General features: G+C 66.3%; 1 protein-coding gene and 2 non-coding genes across 3 annotated transcripts; all 3 read right to left on the bottom strand.

The window, feature by feature from the left end:
* Window positions 1–385: 385 nt before the first annotated feature.
* Window positions 386–16,256, bottom strand: EIF4G1 (eukaryotic translation initiation factor 4 gamma 1). Its single transcript, XM_074153805.1, is given in 32 exon segments — window positions 386–1,500; window positions 1,633–1,773; window positions 1,854–1,935; window positions 2,026–2,160; window positions 2,263–2,361; window positions 2,590–2,671; window positions 2,757–2,882; window positions 3,152–3,324; window positions 3,459–3,574; window positions 3,659–3,915; window positions 4,398–4,500; window positions 4,604–4,706; window positions 4,808–4,905; window positions 5,013–5,166; window positions 5,555–5,659; window positions 5,732–5,968; window positions 6,064–6,210; window positions 6,437–6,634; window positions 6,722–6,966; window positions 7,068–7,215; window positions 7,435–7,568; window positions 7,910–8,090; window positions 8,303–8,391; window positions 9,390–10,292; window positions 10,647–10,713; window positions 10,790–10,882; window positions 12,018–12,130; window positions 13,733–13,832; window positions 14,215–14,388; window positions 15,024–15,044; window positions 15,982–16,068; window positions 16,179–16,256. Coding segments are annotated over 32 exon segments (4,968 nt in total). The 5' UTR covers window positions 16,254–16,256; the 3' UTR covers window positions 386–1,318.
* LOC141468954 (small nucleolar RNA SNORD66) lies at window positions 6,973–7,047 on the bottom strand. Its single transcript, XR_012463404.1, has one exon. It is a non-coding gene; the product is annotated as a small nucleolar RNA SNORD66 (small nucleolar RNA).
* Window positions 8,178–8,254, bottom strand: LOC141468953 (small nucleolar RNA SNORD66). The gene has a single exon (XR_012463403.1). It is a non-coding gene; the product is annotated as a small nucleolar RNA SNORD66 (small nucleolar RNA).
* Window positions 16,257–17,393: the final 1,137 nt, after the last annotated feature.

Here is a 17,393-nt window from a genome sequence, read left to right as displayed (position 1 = left end):
GCCTTTTCCCTGCCAACCGAGTCCCAGCAAGAGCCAGGGCCGCAGCTCAGACGGATCAGCCTCTAATCTGGGGAACAGCCTCTGGTTAATTACTCTGTACCCTCCGGGCGGGGGGCCAGGGTGACTCAGCGAGAGGCAGCCACAGGCAACAAAGACCAGCCCGGCCCCTGGCGGGGGGGGAGGGGGGTAGCCCACCCTCGCCTCAGTCCCCAGAAGGGACAGCCTCACAGGGACACTCCAACAGGGGACACCCAGCAGGGCCGGGGGCATCCTGGGCTTGCTCCATCTCCAACCCCACCCGCAAGACAAAAAGGGTCCCCCCCAGGAGAGAAGATTTGGGGGGGGGAGGGGGGGGGTGGCAACAGCGGCACACGGGGCGTTATTTAGCAATGTTCTTTTATTTCCAGTTTTAAGGTGAAAAGATGCCTTTAAATCTTCAATTAAATACTCCATAAAGAAAAAAAAAAAAGGCAAAAAAAAAAAATTATTTACAAATTCACGTGACCAGTAATTGAATCCTTGCTTTAATAATTACACGTGCGGCTCGTCACATCCGGCGCTCTATAAATACAGGGGACGCGGATGGGGGGGCCGCCCCGTCGCTTGCCCAATTGTGGCCTTAAACGTTTGGGAGGAGGATGGGGGCTCCGGGGGGCGGGGGGGAAGGAGGGGACTCAGCCTGGCCCCGAGAGAAGGGGTCACCCCCCCTCCTCCCCGGCACCCTCCCCAGGTGTCAGAGCAGGATCTGGGGGGGGAATGATTTATATTTAAAATAAAAAACCATAGGGGGGGGGGGGGGGGTCCAGGCAGTGATGGAGGAATAGAGAGAGGACAGGGGAGGGGGAGAAATCACGCTCCTGTCCCCAAACCAAATTTAATAAGTTTATATATATATAATCTCTCTATATTTCAGCAAGAAGTGGGGAGGAGGAAGAGGAGGGGGGAGAGGAGGGGAGAGATACGTCCCCATCCCATCCCCCCTCCCCATGACACAAGTCCGGGGGTGCTCCCAGAGACTGGCGGGGGGAGAGGGGCCCCCAGGGGACCCACCGCGACAGCCGCCGCCTCCGTCAGCATCCGTTTATTACCGTGGTGACAAACCAGTACAGAACCAGGACGGGGGGAGGAGGGAGAGGAGGAGAACTGAACAGAGAGAGGGGGGCGCTGCTGCGGGGGGCACAGCGGGTCCCTTGGCCCCGGCATCAGCAAGTCCAGGGGGACCGGGGTGGGGGTGGGAGGGGATGGAGTAGCTCCCCAGGGTGCCCCGCTCCCTCTCTGCCCCCTTCCTCCTCCTCTTCCTCCTCCTCCTCACGGCTGCTCAGTTGTTGTCCGATTCGTCCTCGGCTTCCCGCAGCCAGGTGAAGAAGGCCGTGACGGATTTGAGGGCCACCCCCTTGCCCTGCTGCTCGGCCGGGTCCTTGCTGGACTCCCACTTGTAGAAAGCCTCCTCCTTGATGACGTCCTCATCATAGAGGGCGTCAAAGAACATCCGCAGCAGGTCTGGGGGTGGGGGGGGAAAACAAAGGGGGTCCCTGCCATTTCCCATCCACCAGCCACCCTGCTGGGGTGGGGGATGCATCTGACACCCCCTCCGCCCCCTTCCTCAGCCCCCACCGTCCCCGCAACACTCACTGGGAGGCTGGTCCAACTTCACCACCAAGGCTTGCAGGGCGTAGAGGGCCTGGAGCTCCTTCTGCTCGTCCCGCAGGTACTTCTGCAGCAGCTTGGCCTGGTTGCGGATGACCAGGGCGTCCACGCGGTAGGGGTTCTCAACTGCAGGAGACAGGGTGTGAGATGGGGAGGGGGGACCAGAGTGGGCAGGGGGAACCCCCCCGTCTCACCCCGCTACTCACAGATGATAGCCGAGTGGCAGACAGATGTCATCAGGGCCCTGATAAAGGTGTTGGACGAGACCTGCTGCTCACTCAGGTTGGCCTGCAGGAGGGAGGGCAGAGGGGCTGTGAGGTGGGGAGGGGGAGCTGGGAAACACCCTCCCCCAGGGACCCGCTAGGCCCGCACCCTCACCTCGATCCAGTCGTGTATTCTTTGGTTGTTGGGGTTCTCCTTCAGCAGTTTGTCGATTTGCTTGCACAGCTCCTCCGAGGTTAGCTCCTTGCGGCTCGGCGTGTCCGAGCTGTCCCCCATCGTGTACTCCAGTTTCTGGGGGGAGTGGGCAGAGACAAGCCGTTAGGGGCAGCCCAGGGGGACACAGGGCCCCCCCAGGACCTCCCACTCTGCCCCTAGCCACCCCTGAGCTCCCACCTGCTCCGTGACAAATTTATTGACATCCTGGTCCTCGGGCAGGAATTCCTTCCAGCTCAGGCCCCCGTCCCGCCACAGCTTGCCCACGGTCTTCTGGCTCTGCAGGAGGGACAGACAGACAGACAGCCGGCATCAGCACCCCACGCTCTCCAGCTCCGGGGAGGGGGACGCTGCAGCTTGGCCACACCACCCCCCTGACCCAGACACAGCAAGGGATGTCCCCTCTGGTGGCAGAGAGGTTCAATCCCCGCATGCCAACCTGCCCCCCCAAGCAAGCCACCAGTCCCAGGGTGGTGGCCAGCAGCGACACGAGCCCCACGCACTTACCATGCCCTTGCACAACAAGCCCAGCACCTCAACCAGCAGCGTGGTGGCCTTCCCGATGGGCACCAGGGGCTTCGTTATCTCCCTGTGGGGCATCAGAGACCTGGTTGAGATACCTGTCCCCAGGAGCCCCCCCCCCCAGGACCCTCCTGGAGGGGCACAGCCCTCACCTGAACAGCTCCTCCATGGGGATGCCTTCCTCTTGCAGGATGGGGGTGATGAGCTCAGCCAGGTACAGCCAGATGTGGGGGATGTCGATCTCCATGTCTTCTGCGATCTCCAGGATCTCCCGCAGCCTGGGGGGCAGAGGAGGGGTGGGGGCGTTGGGATCCAGCAGCCCCCCATGTCCCCCAGACCAGGCTGGATGGGGCTTTGAGCAACCTGGTCTGGTGGGAGGTGTCCCTGCCCAGGGCAGGGGGTGGCACTGGGTGGTCTCTTAGGTCCCTTCCAACCCAAACCATTCTATGACCTCGGGAGGTCTCGGTGACAAGCCCCACTCAAGGCAGGGCTGAATCCAAAGGTGGGCAAACACCAGCCTGTGGCCAGGTTGCCCCAGGCCCCTCACCCTTTGTAGTACTGCTCCTTGGAGAGCGTGCCCGCCTTCACCAGCTGGCACAGCAGGACCCCCATGTGCTCGCGGGAGATGGTGCTCCTCTCCAGCGTGGACTCGATGCCGTTCTGCACGAAGATGTAGAGCGAGGAGGGGCTGCCCAGCTCCTGCACGCACTGCAGGGCCTCCTGTGGGGAAAAGGGAGGTCAGCGCCGCCCCACGGCCAGCCCCGGCCTCCCTCTTCCTCACCCAGGCACTGTGGGCACCCAGGGGAGTGGATGGGGTGCTATGGGGGCCATGTGGCCAACCCCCCTGCTCCCACCTTCATGTCGTTGATGTGCAGATATTCCTCTATGATTGCCTTGGATTTCTTCTCCAGTTCCTCTTCTGAGAGGGCGGGTTTGGGGGACACTGCAGGAGGTGCTGGCTCTTGCTTGACTGCAAGGAGAGAGCAGGGATCAGGCACTGCGACCCCCCAGGCTGCGTCCAGCCCCCCCAGAATGCCGCTCCTCCCCAGCTCACCGCTCTCCCGGCTCCTGTCCCGCTCCTCCGACATGCTAGCGGCCTTTCGCACGGCCTCGGGGCCGCCCTGCTTCTCCCGCTCCCGGCTCCTGTCCTCTGTCTCTTTGCTGAAGCTTCTCTTGGTGAGGGCAGACCTGTTCCTCTCCACCCGCTCCCCCCGGTCGGGACGCTCCAGGCGGTCGCTGCCCTTCTCCGAACGCGACTCCCGCTCCCCTCTGTCCCCAGCCTTCTCCGACCTGTCGCGGCTGGAGCTGCTCCTGGGCAGGAGGAGGAGACACAGCGTGAAGAGCCCATCGCCACCCTCCCTGACCCCAGGCTGCGGAGATTTGCGAGGCAAAAGCTGTCCCAACTCCATTCCCAGCCCTTTCAGCCATTGACCACCCGCAGGGGAAAGCACTTTTCCATTTCTCCCCTGTTCCAACTCATGCCCTTTGCCTTTGGTGCAGCTTCGCAGAGCCTGGCTCCATCCTGCCCACACCTCCCCCTGCCCATCGATGTCCCTCTGATCCCAGGACCCCCAGACCAGACCCAGGTGTGGCCCCCTCCAAGTGCCAAATGGTGGGGAGGAAGTCCAGGCTGGGATCAGCCTTCTTTGCCACAAGGACTCCCACAGACCCCAAGCCCCCCATCCTGCCACAGGGCATTATTCCAGCCCAGACGCCACTCATTTGCCGACATATTGACTGAGCGCTGACTGATATAGGGGGGTTCCTTGCCCCACGGCAGGGCCGGCCCTCACCTCTGCACCACGCGCCGGGACTCGGGGCTCTCGGCAGGGGTCGACTGCTGGAGCGCTGAGAAGCGGTTCAAAGTGCTCGTGGCCGGTCGCCCTGAATCAGATGCTGGGCGTGAAAAGAGGGGAATCTCAGAGCTCGGCACCTCCCCGGTCCGAGGAACCGCCGGGGGGAAGGATCCCCCCTCCCCAGCCAGCCCCACACCGCCCACCTGAGTCTGCAGGCTTCGCCCCGGACCCTCCGCTGCTGCCCTTGCCCCAGCTCAGCCGCCCCCCTGGTGCAAAGAGCTGGTTGTTGGAGTCGATGGATCCAGGCTGGAAACGGAGAGACAGAGTCAGCCCTGAACCGCTCACCGAGGTGTGGTGCAGGCTGGGCAGAGCCGGCTCGGTTGCCCACACGGCACCCCCAGCCTCACCTTGGTGATCTTCGTTAGCCGGCTGGTGTCGATGGGCCGGTTGCCCTTGCTGATGGGCACCGTGTTCCAGCCATCATCTGCCACCAGGCTCCCGCGCCCTGGGCACAAGGGGGACAGGTGTAAGGCACAGCCCGGCCTCAACAGGTGCCCAGTGGGAGCAACCCCCCTCCGGCAGCCGCCGGTGCTCCCGAGGCCAGGCACTCACCGCTGGAGGATGGCCCAGGGGGTCCTCTCCTCTTGTCCTTTGACATGAGCTGCTGCACTTTGATGTGTTCCCGATGCTCCTCCATCTCTGCTTCCTTGTGGATCTGGTCGATGGTTTTGGGGCCCTGGTCTCCTCGCCGCGGCACCCAGCTATTCTGCAAAGGGCAGGGGAGGGGGGCACTGAGCTGGCTGGAGGAGAGAGGCACAGACATTCCCACCGCCAAAGCCTCAGGCTGCCCCCCTGCCTCAGCCCTCACAGCTCCCTGGGCGCTGTGGCAGCTTTTGGCACAAAAGGGCTCAGTTCCTGGAGCCCCCCTGCATTAAACAGCCGCCGGTTACTGTGTGCCCACTGCTGCTACCATGCTAACCAAGGGCCGTGGGCTAGCATGGTGTCTCTGGGGCTGGCCACCACTTACGTACCCAGCTCTCCCTTCCCGGGGACACATGGACTGCTGGCACCCGGAGGACATGGGCCAGCACGTCCATGGGACCAAGCAGGGGACAGAGGACAGTCCCCAGGCAACAGCAGGCCACGCGTCTTACCCGTCTGAGGTCAATCACATCCTGCAGCATGAAACGGATTCGGGATGATGTCTTCTTCTCTTTGATGATCTTCTCCATCTGGTTGAAGTACTGGTCCATCCTGGGCTATAGAGGGACAGAGTCAGGGTCACTTCTCCCCCAAAGGCAAGGGCAGGGCAAGGGCAGGGCAAGGGGTACCTTGGCCTTCTCGAAGTCCAAGTCCTTGCCAATGGTGGTGAGCAGGCGGCAAAGGCACTCCAGAGACTCCTCGTCGTGGTTTTTGAGCAGCTTCACCACACAGTCATGCATAATGGCCTCCGTCAACATCTTCAGTTTGAAGAGCTCTCCGATGAACTTGATGTTGCCCAGGGACCGCCGCCGGGCCTTGTCTCGCGCCTCCTCCAGCTCGTCCTTCATGCGGGCCTTTTCCTCGGGCTGCGGGGAGGGGACAGCAGGGCAGCTGAAAGTCAGGGCCACCCCAAGGACACCCTGCGCCAGCCCCCAGCCCCAGCCCTCCCAACCCAACTCACAGCGCTGGCATCGTCCATCTCCTTCTGCCGCTTCTCAAAGATCTCATCGTCGTCCTTGTCCTTCTCAAACTCCTTCTGGCAGCGGTTGAGCAGCAGCTTGCGGAAGTTCACAGTCACCGTGGGCTTGTCTGTTGTGGGCACTTTGAGCTGCAGGGAGAGGTGCAACCCCCAGGTGAGGAGCGCGAGTCAGGTGTCCCCAAAAGCTGGCCCAGGCACTGCTCAAACCAGGGAAAAGCCACCCCACGCCTCAGTGATGCCCTGCTAAGACTCTGGACTTGGTACTCCATCCACACTCCCCAGTGTCCCCACCCCATGTGGAACGACCCGCACCCTGCTGTTCGGGAGAACAACCTCGCCCCCAGCTCCTGCTCACCCCCATAAGGCAACGGCACATGTTAGCATAGGCAACAGAGAAGTTTGGCTCCGAGATGGCCTTCTCGAAGACGAGATCGATGACACCCTTGAGCCGCTCCTCCGTGTCGATGGACAACTCCATCACCTGCTTCATCAGCTGCTGGAACATCTGGGGCGTCAGCTTGTTGAGGATGCTGCGGACGCGGCGGAGCAGTTCCTGTGAGGACAGCGGGGTCAGCAAGAGCCGGGGACATGTCCCCCCAACCCCTGCCCTCCCATCGCCCACCAGTGCCCCAGTTCCCACCTGCGTCTTGATGTTCTCAGGATCCTCCTCCTCAGAGGCACGCTTGCTGCTGGGTTTCCAGGCCTTCTCGGCCTTGTTCAGCTTGACGTCCTCGTTGAGGGACACAGTGGCAATGATTTTGCGTGGCTCCTTCCTCTGGCTCTGCTGGGAGCGGCGGGGACCCAACCCTGAGGGCTGACACAGGGGAGAAGAAACTCAGCTCTTTGCTCGGGGACCAGCCTGGGGGGTGTTCCCAGGGCGCCCCCCTCTGCCTGCTCAGATCCTCAGTTCCATCAGGGACATCAGTAGCCCAAACACAGCGGCTCGAAGGTTGGATCATCACGGAGAGGCACAAGGGGGGACACACGGGGCGGGCAAAGGGAGGGGACACTCACCAGGCCCCGGTTGCCCATGACGGGCCGGCCAAGATTGGCGAAGGAGGGGGTGAAGTCGGGGCTGCAGTTCATGCCGCTGAGGCGGATGGGGTCAAGGGCCCGCAGCGGGGTCTTGTTGGCCTGCGAAGGTACACACGGCTGAGGATGCCCAGGGGGCAGAGGAGTGGGACGGATCCATCCCCCAGCCTCAGCGCCGGGACAAGGAACTGGAAAGAAGGCCCCACAGGTGCCCCCCAACACCCCAAACCCGAGGCTCGTTGCAGGTGCTGCAACAGGACCCCGGGCACAAAGAGGAACCGGACCCTCCCCGCCCCCCCTAATTTCCAGGGCCGCACCGACCTTGTCCAGCACCACGTCGGTGATCTGAGGCAGCCCCTCGGGTTTCTGCATGCTGGCGAAGATGAACTGGAAGCCCAGCAAGAACTCCCTGTCGTATCGCTTCTTCTCCTCGGGGTTCAGCGGCTTCCATTGCTCTGCAGCAGGTTGTGGGGGCAAGAGGGAGACCCTGATGTGGCCTGTCCCGTACTCCCCACCATGAGCTGTGGCGGGTCCTGGGCCACCCAGGGACCAGCAAGGTGGGACGTAGACCACCACAGAGCTGCCCCAGCCTGGCACGCCAGGAGCATGACGCTGCTTAGGAGAGAAAGCCTGAAGCCACCAGCTCCCTGCCTCCTGCCAGGACCCTCTGTCCCCCACCTCATGCCAGGCTGGGGGACAAGTCAGGAGGAGAGCGTGAGGTTTAGGACAGCCGGACCGAGTCACCCCCACCCTCCCAGGAGTGGTGGGTCCCAGGGGAGGCCCAGGCAGAGCTCACCTTCCTTGTAGCGGTACTTCTGGTCAGCAGCCTTGCCCTTCTCCGGGGCCAGCTTGTCCTCCTTCTCCTCCCACGTCTCCTCCAACTCTTCCTGGGGACGGGGGGGGGCCGCCTCCTCTGCTTGGCAGGCAGGGGTGGATGCGGGGGGCTTGTTCTCCGCCTCCGAGGCACTGTCACTGATCTGAGACTGCGTGGGGAGGGACACGGGGAGAGCAGTCACCCCGCCAGCCCAGTCCTGTCCCCCTGCACCCAGGCGTCCTCCAGCCCCCTCCTCAGATCCTCATTACCATCACGGAACTTCAGTGGCCCAGACACGATGGCACAAAGCAGAGTTCATCACAGGAGGAGGTGGGACAGGGGGTGACCTCCAGACACCACTGGGGAGACACTCACCTCTTTAAAGGCATCCAGCAAATCACCTACTGCCTCCTTCTTGTTCAGCTCCTTCATCTTTCGCTTCTTCTTTGGCACCGACACGGCGACTGGGAGGGAAAGGCGGGGAGGTGAAGGGCAGGAACCCCCCCCTGTTCCCCCGCGTGCCCTGGCACCAACTCCAGTGCCACCAGCGAGGCCACCAGTAACAGCAGGCGGGCTTCAGGACGGAAAGCCACAGGGTCCTGCCACCCCAGCACAGCCCCCATCCCCAAACACACCGTGTACCCACCGGAGCACCTACAGCTCTAGGGGTCCTACATGCAGCCCACCCAGGTGCACCCTCACTTACCAAGTGCCTCTCAGAAGCACCCCATCCCCACCCCTCCCCGTCCTCCTCAGGGGATCCCTGCAGGCACCCCCGAACAGGGCAGCCTCAACAAGGACCCCCCCAAACACACCTCCAGAGGTGCTCCTGGAAGCCCCTCAGATGCCCTCATATAGCCCCCCCACATCCCTCCCTATAGCACGGGGTGCTCCACATGGACACGTCCTGTGTCCCCCACCCTCCCTCAGCACCACCCTCCCCCCATGGAACCCCCCACTCCTGTCCAGGGTGCTTAAAAAGAAATAAGATAAAAACGTATCTTCACCCCAGCACAACCCCAGGGCACCCCACATTCCCCAGGCACCCCCCTGTACTTGCATACCCCTGTGCAGGGTGCCCCACATCTCCCCTGCCACCCGCTGCACCCCCCCTGTGCCCCCACATGGCTGGGGACAGCCCTCAGATACAGCCCCGATACACCACCCAACACCCCCACATAAAGCATCACATAAAACACTTCCCTCAGGCCACCCCATTCCCCGGGACACCCCTGACACCCCTCTATACCCACCCCATGCTCCCACATTCCCCAGACACCTCCCCCAACTCGCCACCCCCCGTCCTCAAACCCACACACCCCGGGTGACCTAACCCCATGCTCCTCTCCAGAAACTTTCCTGTACCCCAAGCCTAGCGCTGACCCCCCCCCACATCACCCAACACCCGCTGCTCTGGACCACCCCACAGCCCCCCCCACACCCCATCCCGGCACCCCCCAACCTTGGGCAGTCGCCTCCGAGGTCTGCGAAGGGGCAGGGGTTGGGCTGGAGCTCCGCTCCTGGGGCTCGCCGGGGCCTTCACTCTCCTCCTCCTCCTCTTCCTCGGCCGGGGGGGAAGTAGGGGTGCCGGGCTGGGCCCCCTCCTCAGGCTCCGAGATGGGGCTGACATCCAACTCAGGCTGCTCCTCACTGGGCTCTGCTTTGCCAGCCCCCTCCACCCCGTTGGGCACAGGCAGCTCTTCGGGCTGGGCGATGGGGGAGTCCAGGGGGGGCACGGCCACTGGCACAGCCACCGGCACCGGCTGGCACACGGGCACCTCGGGGACAGGCTCGGGCACCTCCTCTAAGAGGCCGTTGGGCTCGGCGGGGGGCTCGGTGGCGGCGGCGGGGGGGTCTTCCCGGGGCGGCGGGGGGCTGGGGGAGGTGGGTTTGGCGGGCTCTTCGGGGGCCTGCAGTACGACGGGTGGCGGCGGCGAGGGGGCAGCCGGCACCAGGGGCACAGCTGGCATCTGGGGGACAACGGGCACCGTCGGTACCTCAGGGGGCAGGGGCGCCTGCGGGGTGGGTTCTGGGAGGGGAATGGCGGCCACCACCTCCTCCTCCTCTTCCTCCTCTGCGGCCACCGTGGGCACCGTGTCCATGTCGGGCGCGGGCAGGAGGGGCTCCGCGGGCCCTGGCACTGTAGTGACGGCGCTAAACGTCTTGTGTGGGTCGGGCGGCGCCTCGCCCGGCTCCCCTTTAGTGTCCACGTCCACGGGGGGCTCCATTGGCACCAGTGTCACCGCCGAGAGCACCACGGGCTCCACCTCGGGGATGAGGGGAGGGGGAGGCGACGGGGACGCCGACTTGCTGGGCTCCAGGGAGACGGGCTTGCTCACCACTAGCGCGGGCTTCGGGCGGTCATCTGCAAGGGGGGGCGTTAGTGGGGGTGTCTCCAATCCCCAGCTCACCCCACATCCCCCCACTCACCCCACATACCCCCCTCCCCAGATCCCTCCACCTGCAGGAGGGGTAGGGACAGATGTGGCAACCCCCAACCCACAGCACAAACGGGTGAGGGGGACAACAGGGGGGTCCCTCAGTGCCCAGGGGACAGTTGGGGTGAGCAGACAGCCCCCCACAAACTTTCCTGGACCCACCATGGGGACACCAGTCCCCAGGTACGTAGGGAATGGCAGGGCTGGCACCTCGCAGCCCCCAGTGGCAACACTGGGGAGCCTGGCAGTAGCCGTGCCAAACCCCCGGCACTGGCACTTACCTGGCCGGACAATAACTGCTACATGGGGGGTCTCTCCATTGGCCTGGGGCTCCAAACAGCTTCCAGCCTAGGGTGGGGGGCAAAGAGGGAGTTCAGCAGTGCCCCGTGCGCACTCCACTGGCCCCCTTGGGGCGCCCCCTTACCTGCGGAGGGGTGGGTGTGGATGAGGTCCTTGCTCCGGACATGATTTCTTCCGTGATGTCTTTGCCACCTTGGTTGGGGTCTCGTATCCGGATCTGTCCGTAGGTTGGGGGCAGAGAGGGGGGAAAGCTGTCAGCGGGGTGAGGGACACCCCACAGGGGAACACCCCCTTTCCCAGGGCCTGACACCCCAGGACACCCCTTTCTCTGAGGGGAGATGCTCATCCAGTGCCATGCCTGCGTTCAGGGACCAGCGGGTGCCACCTCCTGCCCCCACGGGGGGCAGCACCTCACAGTCACCATCCTGTCCCGACACCCAGCAGGCAGGGATGGTGTGGGGCAGGGCGAGCCCTACAAGCCACCGTGCCAAGCAGCTGGGGCCAGCGCCAGGTCCCCAGGCCAGTGCCCATCTCCAGGGATCGGGGGATCATGAGGCATCACCACGCTGGCACAGGGGCTGCGGGGACACCCCCCTGCCTTGAGGATGCCCCCCTGCCTCAGGGACAGCACAGGGGACCAGCCTCAGCACACAAAAGTCCCGGTGGCAAGCTGCGTGCCACCCCACTTGCCCACAGCACCGCTGGCCCCGGGTGCAGGAGCCATGGGGGAACCCTGTTGGGGGGAGGAAGTGGGGGGAACATGTGGGTCCGGGACTCCAGTGGGGGACAGGGGATCTTGTCCACCCACCCCCAAACCTGACCTGCTCTCAGAGTGGAGCTGAAGGGGCACCGAGGTCCCTCTGCCAAGGAAATGCCAGCACCCTCCCCTCCCCGGCGGCACCCCCAGACCCCCACTGCTGCCGGGGGGCAGCAGCGGCGGTCCAGGGGTGCCGCCGGGGAGGGGGGGCGGTGCTGGCATTTCTGCAGGGCCATGCCCATCTCGCAGCTATAAATAGGCCCCGCGCGAGGCCTCCGAGCACCGGCATCTCCGGGAGCAGACAGCAGTTGGCAGCCGCGGCACCCCCGCCCCCCCCCCCGGGAGCCGTGACTCAGCACAACGTTGCCCGCCGGGACGGCCAAGGTCGCTGCCGGCCGCAGCGCACCCCGCTCCCCTCCCTCAGCACCCCCCCAGACCGGGGACGGGAGGGCACGGCCCCCAGTGCCGCCTCCCCCTCCGCCACGTCCCGCCCCGGGCACCGCAGGCACCAGGGCAGCACTGAGTCACCCACACCCCCCCCCGCCACCTCTCCGTGTGAGCCCCCCCCAGGGCTGGAGGGGGGGCGGCTCCTTACCGTCTTGCGCTCTCGTTTTGGGGGGATCGGCGGCTGCTGGCTCACAATGACCTGGGCGGTGGGGACCCCCGCCGGGAACTGCTGCACCCCCTGCGCTGGGTAATAAGCACCCGCTGGAGAGGAGAGGGAGAGCGAGTCAGACCTGCCGGCCCGTCCTGGGGACCCCCCCTGCCCCGGCTTCCCCAAACGCAGCGGGGTCCGTCAGGAGCCTGAGGAGCCCGTGCCGCTCCGTGGCGAAGCCCCATGGCATCCCTGCCGGATCATCCCAACCCGCCCGACAGGCCTGACCGAATTCCTTCCCTGTGAAGCAGAGCGTCCCCGCGCCGCCCCCACGCCCAGCCAGGCCCCGCGGGCGCCCGCCGTGCCCACCGGACCCACGCCACCCACAGCCATGGCCGCCCCGGCTCCGCGGGCGTCCCGGCACAGCCGCCTTCCTGCCCCTGCCCTTATCTCCCCGGGGCCAGCACCAGCCCAAGGGCGGCACCGGGCAGCCCCATCCGCACCCAGGCCGAGGGGCCGGGGCTCCCCGCACGGCCCCAGCCCAGCGGAGGGAGCCATGGCGGGGGCCAGAGGCAGGGCTGGAGCCCGTCCAGGGCTGGCATGGACCCCGAGCAGGCACGTCGCTCCTCCCCGGGCATTCCCGAACATCGCCCCCAGGGCGGTGCAGCAGGGAGGTGGGCACGGCTCGACCCCCGCCCCCTCCAGCTCCTGCTGAGCCTGGAACTCACCCACGGGGCTCTGGTGGCCACTCCATCCCCGAGCCGGGGACTCCCCCTCTGCCCGGGGCGGGTGCAGGGGCACTGGATGGGTCTCACACCCCAGGATGGAGCGGGGAGACCCCAAACCGCCCACCCCAGAAACCAGAAGGGCTGTCCCATCTCACCCGCCGAGGGGCACGCACCATGCCGGGCCACCCACCCAGCCCTGTGGGCAAGGGGCACGCACACTGGGAACAGCAGGGACAGAGCCATCCCTGGACACCGCAGGGACAGCCGGGGGGTGCCCCATTGCCAGGCACAAAGGGGGGCCGTGCCCTGGCTCCAGCGCGGGAGCCAGCTGCTGCCGGGGGCCACCTCTGTCTCCTGAGGGACCAGTGGGCCCAGGGACAAGAGGGAGGGCGGAGGGGCACATACCTGGCTCAGGAGAAGCCCATCTCCGCCCCGGTTGCGCTTTGCTGCCGCGCCGGGGGCCTCAGCTCACATTTCTGTGTCTGCCGGGGCCTCCCGGGACCGACCAAGCCTAAATATAGTCACGGCCCGGGTGGCCACATGCAAGCGGGGGGAGAGAAGGGGGGGCTGCCAACACCGCGGCTCCCCGGCGCCGGGAGAGGGCAGGCACGGAGCAGCCCCGGCACCCCCAGGGAGCTGGGGGGGCACCAGCAAGCGCCAAACCGCTGGGCAGGGAGCGAGGGGGGAGCAGGGGATAAAGTCTGCCCCGGCCCTCGGCCAGGAGAGTTAAATATTAAATGGTCCCGATTTGGAAAAAGGGCGGGGGCGGATGGACCGGTGGGACACGATGTGCAGCCGGGAGACAGGCAACACCCCCTGCACCCCAAAACAGCCGGTCACGGAGTCGCAGAGGCGGAAAAGTGAGCTGGCGGAAGGGTCTGTGCTCAGCTCCGGAGCAAAGAAGGGGGGTCAGGGGTGTTGAAGGGGAGCAAAAAAAGTGGGGAGTGGTGGGGCCGGCGGAGCAGAGCAAATCCCCCTGGTCTGTACCGTAAGTCCCGAACTCTGTGGGGCTGGCTCCAGGGTAAAAACCGGGGGCACTGGGCTGGACCGGGTACTGTTGGGTTGGGACGACGTACGTGGAGCGACCCTGTGGGGGTGGGGGGGAGAAGAACGGTCAGTTACCTCCCTTGCGGGGCACAGAGGCTCCCCCAGACCACTGGCATACCCCCAAAACAGTGGTGTACCCCCAAACCTGCCTGTGAATCAGCTGGGTGCCAGGGCAGGGAGCAGGACACAAGCAAAACAGGCACCAGGGACCTTGGGGGGCTGCTGTTGGGGGGGGAGGGAGGACAGGGACAGGTGCTGCCTGCCACCTCTCCATAGAGCTGGGCAACACCCCACTCAAATCAGTGGGGGCTCAGAGAGCCTGGGGGTCCCCTTCCACCCTCCCAAAACACATCTCCCATCACGGGCAACACTCCCCGTAGGTGCCCACCCCGGCCCCCTCCCATGAAGGAGGGGTCCCTCACCTGTCCGGGGATGTAGTAGGCTCCTTGGGAAGGCGTGTAGGATATCTGGGAGGGTATCATCATCACCTGGGAAGCGGCGGGATACACATGGGCGGGGGGGCCGGGCCGGGCCGTCGTGTTGCTCTGCACGCGGGACGCGCTGGCGGGAGGCTGCGCCCTGTTCTGGTAGAAATGCTTGGGGAGAGACGGGGTACGGGGTCAGGATGGGGGCGCCGTCACCCCCACACCCAGGCTGGGATCATCCCCCCCCCCCCCCCACCTCCCACCCCACTCCGCTCCGGGGGCGGGGGGAGCAGCCTGGTGGTGCGCATCACCCCAAAAAATCAGCCCAGGCACGGGGAGAGGGGAGACACCCCCCCCCGATGCGGCCCCCCCGAGCTGACACCTCCCCCCTCCCCCCGGCATCGCCCCCCTCCCCACGCACCTGCGGGGCCGCCTGGGCCCACCCCACCCAGCTCATGCCCGGCGCGGCGCCCCCCCAGCCCGAGGGGGGCCGGCAGCTCCAGCGCCCGGGGCCGGCCAGGGCCGCACGCAGCTCGGTGGCGGCGGCGGGTCCCGGCGTGCCCCGCACCGGCTCCCGGCGCTCGCAGGGAACGCTGGGACATGTAGTCCCGCCGGGGCCCAGCCGCGCCGCGGCCGGACAGCCCCGGGGAAGCGGAGACCAGGGCGGGGGGGGGGCTTCTTCCGCGGCCCCTGCCCTTCATCCCAGCCCGGCTCCTTGGCCGGACAGGAGCGTCCCCTCAAGCCTGGCGGCGAGAGGGCAAGGAAGGGTCCGCGCAGGGACCCCCGGGGCAAGGAGAAAGCGTTACCTGAAGAGACCTGAATCCTCCCTGTTAGCAAGCGCACGCGTAGAGAGGGAAGAGGGGAAAGAGAGAGACAGGAGTTACCCGCCTTGGGACAGGGCTCGGACGCGGGGCGGCTGGCAGAGGAGGGGACAGCAGGATGGGGGGCTCTTTGCCCAGTGCCCACGTCCCCTGTAGGGACACCCCAAGGGGCAGGGAAGGGTTTGAGGGGCTCCCAGCCAGCACAGCCAAGAACATCACCAGATCCGTCCCCAGCAGCTCCTCATGAGAGGGCTGACGGAGATACAGAGCCTTGTGCGGCCCTTAGGAGACCCACACAAAGTGGGGAGGAAGAGGAAGAGGAACAGGAGGACGAGGAAGGGCACAGGCAGAAGCAGCAGCCTGGGCCGGGGTTAGCACAGGCACAGCCACATGCCACAGGCTTCATGCGAGGAGGAAATTGTGGAAGACACTGCAGGGGAAAACCCCCCAAAAGCAGAGAGGGTATCCCCAGCTTTCCCCAGACCAGCCTGTGCCCCAGCTCTGGGGTCCCCAGGTGCTCCCTGGCCCCTTCGTGCCCGGGGTGGGCGTTCCTGTGCAGTGTCGGGGCAGGGGGCTCGCATGCGGGGAGGGGGAAGCGGGTTAGTACCTGCTGGTGAATAGCCCGAGGCCCTGCTGGAAACTGAGAGGAGGAGGAAGAGGAGGAGAGGGAGGTTTGGGGCAGGGGAGGAAGGAGAGAAGAGCAGTCACTCGGTGGGTACCCCCGGCCAGAGGCGTCCGATCCCCCTCCCCAAGGCCGGGAGGTCCCCGGTCGTGGTGCGGACGGTGGGCACGCTCCCCCTCGCAGGCATACGCCAGCCCCAAGGGGCACCGTGGGGCTCCTCGCACCCCCGGGCGGCGTGGCGGTGGGGGCCAGGAGGTAGAAAGCTGCTGGTCGTCCCCCCCCCCCCCCATCGCCCCCTCCGACGCAGGGCACAGCCCTTACCTGGCGCGGCTGAGAAGGCGTATTCATTTGTGAGGTCGGTGCCGGGTTAAAAACCACAGGTGCCGTCTGACCGGGTGGGAACGTCGGCTGGGGGGAGGCAGGGAGGGAAGGAGATGGCACCGCCGCCCCCCGGCACGAACCGGGATGGGGAGGTGGGCAAAGCTGGGTCCCCCCACCACCCCGAAGGGCCCGGTTACCTGCGGCAGTCCGGGAGAAGGGGCAGGGTGCGGGGCTGTCGGGGCTCCTCCTGTGGGCTGTGGAGCTTTGTTCATTTCATGGGGTTGTGCATAAGGACCCCCTCGCTATCTGCGGGGACAGGGACAGCGGGCGTCAGACGGAGGCAGACATCTGTCCCCGCCAGCCCCCAAAACAGGGCACCTCCAGCCCCTCAGCGCAAAGCCAGACCTTCCACGGGTGGTGTCACGTCAGGGCACAGACCCCCAGCCACCCCTCCTGGGGCACAGGGAGAGGGTGGGCACCGCCAGACCACACAAAACCCCCAGTCCTGCCCCAAACCCAGCCGTGCCCACTGGCGGGACTGACCCCCGCCCGAGGTGACCCCGCAGAGCCCGGCTGGTAGCCCGTGACCCCGCCGCTGGCACCCAGGCCACCACCGGCTGCGGGGGGCTGGGTGGGCCAGCAGCACCCCGGCGTCGCCGTGCCCGGCTCCACCCCAGCTGACCTACAAAGCGTTTCCCCCGGCCGGCCAAACCTGTTCCTGCCGGTGCTGCCGGGTCCCCGCCACAAACGCCTACCGGGGAGGGCAGGGAGCAGCTCCCGCGTCCCCCCCGCGCCGCCGACGCTGCCCTGCCCCGGGGGGAGCCCCCAGCCCCCCACCGCCACCGGCACCCGGGCACCCTCCCAGCTGTCCCAGGAGGGACTTGGCAGCCGGTGCCGCTCTCCCCGCCCCAGTGCAAAGGCCGCCGGGGCAGGAAGGAGAGGCGGTGCCCCCCCACCCCGTGCCCGGTGAGGGACACCCGCAGTGCCCCCCACCACCTGACGCCTGGCCATGTCAGCGCTGCCAGGCACGTCCCACCCCCCCCGGGCCACGCCGGCACCCCTGGGGTGCCCTGACCCCCTCGCGGGCTGTAGCCTGGCATAAGGGGAGGGGGGTCCCACAGACCCACCACGGGGGTCCCCCCAGCGGGGACAGGTCCTGCCGGGGGTTCAGAGGTGAGGGGGTCGGGGCTGCACCCCGCAGTGCCCACACCGGCCTCCTGCTCACCCGGGCACCGACGGCCCGGCCTGTCCAGCCCCGGGACACAGGCCCTGGGCCACCTAAGCTCGGCCTTGGCACCGGTCATCCCAAAAAAGAGGGTGGGGGGCGTCACACAGGGGAGAGGGACAACCACGGCGCAGGCAGACCCGGCCCCCCCCCGCCGGTACGACCGGGAGCGAGCGGGATACTCACC

This window comes from Numenius arquata, chromosome 9 (genome assembly GCF_964106895.1).
Source record: "Numenius arquata chromosome 9, bNumArq3.hap1.1, whole genome shotgun sequence".
Classification (NCBI taxonomy): Eukaryota; Metazoa; Chordata; class Aves; order Charadriiformes; family Scolopacidae; genus Numenius; species Numenius arquata.
This window is presented reverse-complemented; position numbering and strand designations above follow the sequence as displayed.